Consider the following 8,956-nt stretch of genomic DNA (forward strand, 5'->3'; position numbering starts at 1 on the left):
GGACATCATGGAGAACACATCTTCTGTGGATGAAGAAATTTGTGGTGGACATCATGGAGAACAGATCTTCTGTGGATTTTGGTTTTCCTCCAATTCCTCTGTGTCTTTCTGCAATGCTCTGCGCCTGATGGTCATCTTTTAATCTAATCCCAGACAGACTGGAGGATGATGAAATTAGGGACCTGTAGGGACCATATAATTACTACAGGGGGGTCACAAAGAGCGGTCCCACCAAATATCGATGAGATTCAGATTTCTCATGTATTCATTCTCTTTGAGGTTTGTAACTATTAACCCTTCTATCTCTGGAAGCTTCTTATTGCAGCGAAAGTTCTCCTCACCTTCCTACACGACATCAGTTCTTCATATTAACTCTGATGCTCCTTGTGAAAGAAGAGGTTTTAATGTTTCATCCAGCACAAAAACACAAGAAAAATGTAAAGATGGAGACATTTTTTTATTTAGCTTTTTTATTCAATGCTCCCGGCTCGATCACATGAGAGAAGAAGAAATACCACAACTTCATGGTGAGTAAAGACGGTGATAGAAATCCCAACAACACAACCCAGAGATCACATTAGTTTTCCAATTAAAAAAAAAATTCTGATTATAATTATTTATAGATTTTCCCGGAAGTTTTGAGACGCGGTTGGATGGCGGAAGAGTCACAGGGATGGGTCAGTCTGGAGGAGATGGACATCATTAACGAGAAGGTTCTGTAAGTCCTGGTGATCTCCGCATGGTTATTGGTGACGCTTCATCTTGCAGGTGACTAGATGACTATTCCGTATATTATTCCCTTTAGCTCCAGGTCCTGGGGAGGTAACACAAGACACTTCGATCAGCTGCAAGTGGTCTCACCTTTCTAAACAAAATTCAAACCACATTGTGTGGCCTTCATTATTTTTGTTGCGTGTTGATATTTTTGGCGCATGATTTTATGGGTGATTTGCCCTTTGGTTGTGGTGAGAGGCCTAAACATAAGAAGAACAACTGATCCTCAGAAATGTCAAAGACATTCATTAAGGAGTTTAGAAGTTGGTGGCTTGCATTTTGTTGGTCTAATTATGCACCAAAAATGTGTCTTCAAACTGGAAGGGCACAAAAAGTGTTGAGCGACAAGATAAATATGGCACACAAGGCACAAAAAAACTATGCCAAAAACAGGCAGAATGTGAATAATGAATGTGCCCCCATCGTGTCTTCAAGCTCCGACATATACTGTCGGGTCAATGAATTCTCGTAAATTCTGTCTTCTGCTGAAAGCATAGCTGCCCTTCTTCTAATGGGAGTTGAACTGCTAAATTAGCCTTTTTGATACATAGAAGTGGATACTCACAAATGACAAGTGTTCCGGAGCCAGACCACCAGGCGCAGAGCATTGCAGAAAGACCCATTATGGTCCAGGTTCCTCGTCCTGCCCAGAGCTGAGAAGGTGCTAAAATTGTCAATGGGGACAAGATTAGTCATAATAGAGTAGGGGGGATAGAGATCATGTCAACAACACATTAAGAAAAAGGCTCAAAGCCTCCATATCAGAGGAGGCTTCACAAGAGCTTCACAGCTTATTAGAAAGACTCTCCAGAGTGATACCAATAGAAGTCTACATGTGGACTGGATTCAGAGAGAAACCTTCCACAGCTTATGGAAACTGGCTTAAATGAAAAGAAATATTGTTCAGCAATATCAATCTGTGCACCAATTATTCGAACTGATGAAGTCATCTGTGGGAAAATCATTTCCTACAAACACAATATGATAATGGGAGATCACTCAGAATCCTATCTGCACCCTTTACTGTATCTGTAATGTCCCGCATGATGGGCCTTTACCAAATGCTGCACCCAGATAACTCTCTGATTGGATAGAAAGCGCTTGGTCTGATTTCCCATGCCACCTTCAAAACTATAGTATCTTTAAGCTCAGTTAGCCTTTTAGGAGCCCTCATTCCCCACATCTATGTTCTCAACTTTTCTGTAATCCCTGTGGTAATCCCGTTGTATCTAGACATGTTTGATGTATTTTACATGTATCTTTTGTATCCTTTCCTGAGGTAATGCAGGCTGTGTATTGGCTAGCTACCTCGGGTGTGAAAGAGGCCTACACTAGGATTGTGTCACCATGACATCTGCAGCTAGGCCACTACCAAGCCGTCCACTAAGTTCCTGTTGTCCATCTGCACCCATACACTGTGGATGTTGCCGATCTAGCTGGTTATACATTCTTTTATGGGTTCTCATCCAGACCAGAGATACTTTACTGTTGGGTCTTTGTCCTTGTAGAAACATAAGGTGATATGAAATAGGAAGCCCTTTGCTCTGTGTCCTTATTTAACCTATGCCCTGGTCTAACCTTAAAAATTGACAATGGGTTATGGCTGTTATCAGGGGTCATTCATCTTACCGGGGTCAGAAATAAAGTTCAAACATCCCTCTCTTGTGGTGGGAACATTTGGTATTTTCGCAAACTCCAAATTGGGCACATACTGCTGGATCCAGCGCTGATAGACCGGTAGAAGAGAATAGACTCCAGGACGCAGTGGGGTACCACAGCCTTCACCCCAACTTACAACACCAGCCTGGTACCAGGCACCTTGGATATTACATGCAAGAGGTCCTCCAGAGTCACCCTGAAGAAGAAGACACTTATTGGGGTAATGTCATGTACATCATCACCCACTTTTATGTGTGATGTCCATTTGTTTCGGAAATATAAAGAAAAACACAAATCAGTATGTGACCGATAATTGGCATCTTATAAGGAGAGACGGGAAATACATTCAGTCCGAACTCTCATGCAAGATATATCTGGGGCTCGACCTCTACCAACACCTAGGACCTAGGAGCCTTGGTGATAGACCCCAGTGGCTTCCCTGTTGCGTTGTCTTACATTGTGTCATAGATTGTGAGCTCCTTGAAGCAGGACCCTCATCCCTATGGTGTCCCTATATGACTATTGTATTACTCTGTAAGGTTTTTTCTTATGTACATGATCTGCTCATCACTGATGGATATGATGAATAAAAGATACATTGATGTTAATAATAATAATCGCCCCATAGTATCTTGGGTGTCTACAGGTTGCGATTGTGTTGTGGTTTCTCAAATACTTACTGGACAAGAATCCTTTTTACCGTCAACGTATCCAGCACAAATCTCATAGTCATGGACCAAAACTGTACTGGCGTTTTCTGCGGATGATACGTGATACATCTGGTCACATGTCTTATAGTTCATCAGAGGAACAGAAACTTTCTGGAGGATCCCATTGGTAGGAGAAGCTGAAAGACAATCGAAGGCTCTAAATGATTCATGGACTGCCGTGTCACCCTAGAGTGGACTGGGGCAATGATATCCCCTATCTAGCACACAGGGGGATGGCTTTTATGTGACACTGTACAATGTCTCCCGGAACGCAGGGCAGGGTCTCGCCAAGACCATTGTCAAATTTAAAATCGCTGGGTTCAAAGCCAGCAGGTTCAGTTGAGCATGTTGGATGAATAGGTCCTCCTGACAGTTCTCAGAAGACAATTGTGAGGGGAGATAAGGACTGGAACTGTTGGATTTCAACTTGTGGAATGTTCTATGGCAGTGGTGGCGAACCTATGGCACGGGTGCCAGAGCAAGGCACTCAGAGCCCTTTCTGTGGGCACCCAGGCTATCACCCCAACACAGTGTTTGCCAGACAGGACTCGAGGCTTCCTCCTGTAGTCCAGTACAGCCCAGGACGTGCCATGCTCAGCACCAGTTTAAAGCGACATCCTTGGCTACCAGGACTACAGGAGGAACGAGAAGGTGTGGATAGAGACAGATTATTTTTGGAGCTCCTGCTCTGGAGACCCGAATTGTTCCGTTTCAGGGGGATGTTGGAGGGAAGCTACATTCCAAATTTCTCCATCAAATTTCTATTATATTGTTGAAATCAGGACGCCAATATGATTGAAACCTGTGAAAGATCATGGATCGATAAGTTACTGCTTAAGTTGTCATGTTGGCACTTTTCAATATATAATTGGGTTTTGGTTGAAGTTTGGGCATTCTATCTCCAAAAGTTTCGCCATCACTGTTCTATCGAGATTTCACTGCCTAAAGGGTCTATGAGAGGATATCGGGGTCTTTTGGAAGAGAGATGGGTCTGCAGGAGAATAGAGGTGGCTGTAGGAGGAGGACAGAGTGGTCTGTAGGTAGAAAGAAGAGTTTGGAGGAAGAAAGAAGAGTAGAAGAGTCTGGTGGAAGACAGATTGTTCTGTAGTTTCCTCTGTGAGAGGAAATTGAAGGGTCTGGAGGAGAAGGACAGAAGGGTTTGAAGGAGGTGGACAGGGGATTCTGTAGCAGCACATAGGAGTCTGGAGGAGGATAGAGGGGGTCTGCAGGAGGAAAGTGGGTCCTGTAGGAAAACAGAGGAGTCTGAAGAAGGACAGAGGGGTCTGTAGGAGGACAGAGGGGACTTTAGGAGGACAGAGGGGTCTTTTATTAGGACAGAGGGGTCTTTAGGAGGACAGATGAGTCTGGAGCAGGAAAGTGGGTTCTCTTGGAGGACAGAGGAGTCTGTAGAACAACAGAGGTGTCTCGAGGAGCAAAGTGGGTTCTGGAGGAGAACCAACAGGGCTGTAGGAGGAGGAAGACAGTGGAGTTTGTAGGAGGACATAGAGGTGTGGAGGAGGAAGACAGAGGAGTTTGTAGGAGCAAAAACCTGTTGGCTTTACAAACAGTCGTCTGAAAACTTCATATGTGTGGAGTACCCTAGACTTGTAACTTTCCCCATATTTGGCAAAAATTTTTTATGACTTTCTAATTTTTGTCTCAATGATATAAATAAAACAGATAATTCAGAGAAATCTCATGTTCTCTATAGTCAGTAAACCTACATCCATTCTCCGTGGCTCCCCAGCCCGTGGTCCAGCAGAAATAGCCACAAGGGAAGGAGGACGCCTCATCTGGAAGGCGGATGGCTTGGATGTATTGGTTGTAGTTGACAGGACTAGACAACTTCATTAGAGCAATGTCACCTTTATCTCCAATCTTCACAAAGTCAGGATGAAGAATAATCTGCTCCACGGTGGAAGAAATCTCATAAGAAGTGGGATTGTCCAGCTGGTACATGCCAAGGACCACTCTAATGAAGGTGGGGTCTGTATTCCTGATACAAAGGAACAAAATTAGTGAAGATGGTTGAATGTTTCCACTCTCTATCGTTCTGGTGAAACAATGACTATGTCCGGTGGATTTGCTAGATGTCTGAGGTTTTCGAAGGAGCCACATTGAGGTTTTTCACCTTAATTTAAGTCCAACGACATTGGTGGTACATGTGGTTCTACTCCAGGCAAATGTTACTCGTTAGGTGTCTAATTAGATGGTGGTAAAGGTAAAGTTACCCTTCACCTGATATCTGTGAAACCTGGTGGTCACATAGTCTGATAGACCCAAAAGTGACAGAGGAACATGGAAGGTTGTCTGGAAGGGATCTGCTACCAACCGTATCTCCCATACATTGTGTACAATTTGAGCTTGACTAAACGTACAAAGATTTCTATCTAGTTGTGTAAATCCAGGTAATTATTTGGCTCTTGTATTGATCTAAAACCCTAAATGATAAGAAGTCATTATTGAAGGCACAATCCAGACGTTAGGGTCAATGTATGTTTAGTGCCCTTACACACATAAAGGCATTCAGATTATCTTACCCATCGAAACAATGAGCAGCAGACAACACCCACTGATTGGAGATGACCGACCCCCCACAAAAATGGGAGCCGTTGCCTTGTACGCTGACTTGCCAGGGCCACTCTCCTTCTTTGGAGTTGGTGCCTCCATAAATTCTGTTTAGGTCATTGGAGGCGGCTGTGGAGCGGGCGAGGAGGACACAAGCCACTAAAAAACAAAGAGTTCAGTAACCTGGAAAATGGAAGATACTTAGGAATCTGAATATACTTCTTCCACAATTGATGATCTCCAGAAAACCACCAGGACTGCTACCTTCATGATCGCTGGAGGTGAGGTACATTGGGTTGTGATGTCCCTCACCGGCTCTCATGGACTTGGCCTTGTGTCCTGGCTGCACACAGTAGTTGCCTCCAGGGCGTGAGTGTGATTCTTGCCTCCTGTAAACTCCACTTCTGTCAGTACACTAATCCCTCCTAATGGCTTCTAACAAGTCAATGAAACCTGACAATGTACAGTAAGTGTCTGATGAACATCAGGGGAGATGTGACATGAGTCTCCAGGGCGGGGGCTACGGAGATCAGGTGATGCATCAATTCTAGGAAGAACAATTCATCTTCTACCTGTAGAGTCTGACATATTTACTCCGTTCTTCGACACTCAGGATACAACCTGCAGCATCAGGGAGGATGGACAGCTCCATACAATCATTGAGGGGGCACATGGTATTTTAAGACATTGGGGCTCATTTACTAAGGGTCCGTCAGATGCATTTTCATCTGGTTTCCCGACGATTTCCGTTTTGCACCGAATTTTGTACATCGACAAAATCCGATCACGTGTGCCAAAATCCCCGGGGGAATTCGGTGCAAAACGGAAATCCCGACGAAACCCGACGAAAATGCGTCCGACAGACCCTTAGTACGTGAGCCCCAATGTCCTCCTTTCCAAAGATAAATACTGAGCCACGCGAGTGACCGGACCTCCCAATATAATGCAAATGTTATCTTAGGCTTTAACCATGACCATCTTATCCTACAGCTAGAACTCTGGGGACTCCCTATATAAGGTTATAGGGGGAACCTCAGTTTATCCGGCGGACAAGAAGGTCAACTATTTACAATGACATAACAATGATTCTTCATGTTCACCTTTCATTGCAGCTGATTAGCAGGAAAGGGGTGGGAACCCTCGGTCTCCAGGATTGACCTTTATAGACCTTACCCTGTCTATGTGCCGGCATGACATATCCATGTTCTATGTGGGTGTATTTTGAATTCCTAGAGGGTGCACCCCAAATACTTCACATCTTGGGTGTAATCCAGGGGCTTTGTCTATGTGTCAACTTATCTTCTGGCACCAACCTAATCCATCCTAGTACAATGGGGAGGCCGTGGCGAGAGAATGGAATGTCGTAGATTTAGGGCGACATTGCAGAAGGACGACAAAAGTGACATTTTCTGGGCTCTATACAATGAGATCTGACGTACAATCACAGTTTAAGAAATTTATCTTAGTATTATCTCTGTGAGATTGGAAATATCGTGAAGGTGGTGGAGACGTAGAGCGGAGCTTCTGTAGAGGTCGTATCGTCATATTAGTGACCTCTGCGAATCTCAGTACAGCCCCAATATACAAGAAGCCAAGATGTATCCCATGAACATTGGGGCGGGGGAGGGGGGGGGTGTATTATTTTTAGGCCTTTCACGTAAAACTAGGTTTCATCCATTCATTTTTTCTTCTCATTAGAGCAAAAACATATAAAAGATATCATACAGTGGGGGTCATTTACTAAGGGCCCGAATCACGTTTTTTCGACGGGTTATCACAAAATTTCCGATTTGCAGCGATTTTCCCTGAATTGCCCCGGAATTTTGACGCATCGGCACCGGCATTGGCACCGCATCGGCACCGGGGGGGTGTGGCCGAACAAAGACCCGACGTATGAAAAACCGGCGCATATAAAAAAAAAACCCGTGTTGCTTGACACGCGCTTACCTACACCCAGCGGAGGACTGAGAACTTCAGTGCATTCCAATGAACTTCAGCGCAGCAGCGACACCTGGTGGACGTCGAAGGAACTCCCTAAGTGAATCGCCGGAAGACCCGAATCCCCCGCAGTAAGTAAATCTGCCCCAATGTGGCCCCAACGGTGAAGATTTACTTACCTGGTCCTGTTCCGATCCCGCGGATTCGGGTTCTGCCGCGATTCACTAAGATCGTGCACCCGAGTTCCTGCATCCGTCGCTTCCGCACCAAGGTCCGCCGGAGTTCACCTGCTTCTTCCCGGTGCATGTAAGTGCAAAATTCTAAATGTTGAATCCCGCGCTCAGTCTGAATCTGTCGGGTTGTCCATGCCCCCCCCCCCCCCCCCCCGATTTCCGTCGCGTGCAAGCCAGCACCGGTACGCCAAAATCCAATCACGTGCGCCAAAATCCCGGGGCAATTCGGAGCAAAACGGAAATAGTTGGGAAACCCGACGAAAATGCGTCCAACGAACCCTAAGTAAATGAGCCCCATTATTCCCAAATGTCTCCCCAGTCGTTTCCCATATAACAATTATTACTGGGAACTTATTTTAATTTACCACAAAACAATTAAATTGACATATTTTTGCATTTGGATCAGAACAAAAACCTAAGTATGAAATGAAAAATAACATTTAACAACTGAATTTCCATTCGGGAGACGTCCGGCAGATTTTGTAGAAAAGGTGAAAGATTTAGAAATTTTTTGTATCTTAATAAGTTTTGAACAATGATTCTCACATGACTTGTAGGGAAACCTTTGGACGCTTCTCACATTAATTCAGTTTAAATTAAAGATTTTCGAGGATTTTTTGAATAAAAGGAGAAGAGCCGGTTCCTGTTTCTTGTCTAATCAAAAATAACTAAGACGTAAATTTAAGGATTTCTATTTTCATCTAAAACTGGGAGAAGGGGAAGAAAAGCCCTAAAGTTTTGTATCCCCTTGTCAGGAGCCCCAGTCCTTAGTAATAATCTAGAGCTCAGGACCTACCTGCGCCCAGCAGAGTTATCCCTCGGGATCCGGCCATCCGTGTGTCCTCAGAAGACGTCTCCAGCTTCACCTCTCAGGAGATGATGGAGCCGCTGTATATAAAGGCCCCGCATGTTCACGAGATGATGTCACCCATTTGGCTAAAACCTCAGCACCCATCTAGAGTATGTGACACGCCTGGATGTTAATCCCCGAGCAGCAATCTGTAGACAATGACACTTTAGGAGTAAGACATATGGGCGATGGGTCACCCTCCCGCACGTCTCCTTATATCATCC

At 44.7% G+C, this 8,956-nt stretch overlaps 1 protein-coding gene across 1 annotated transcript; it reads right to left on the bottom strand.

The window, feature by feature from the left end:
• Positions 1–547: 547 nt before the first annotated feature.
• On the bottom strand, positions 548–8,748 carry LOC140076268 (serine protease 27-like). The gene is made up of 7 exons (XM_072122820.1): positions 8,679–8,748; positions 5,684–5,870; positions 4,868–5,139; positions 3,114–3,280; positions 2,404–2,629; positions 1,340–1,438; positions 548–814 (listed from the first exon to the last, which is right to left on the bottom strand). Coding segments are annotated over exons 1-7 (990 nt in total). The 5' UTR covers positions 8,716–8,748; the 3' UTR covers positions 548–812.
• Between the last annotated feature and the right edge of the window lie 208 nt (positions 8,749–8,956).

This window comes from Engystomops pustulosus, chromosome 8 (assembly GCF_040894005.1).
Source record: "Engystomops pustulosus chromosome 8, aEngPut4.maternal, whole genome shotgun sequence".
In the NCBI taxonomy this organism is placed as follows: domain Eukaryota; kingdom Metazoa; phylum Chordata; class Amphibia; order Anura; family Leptodactylidae; genus Engystomops; species Engystomops pustulosus.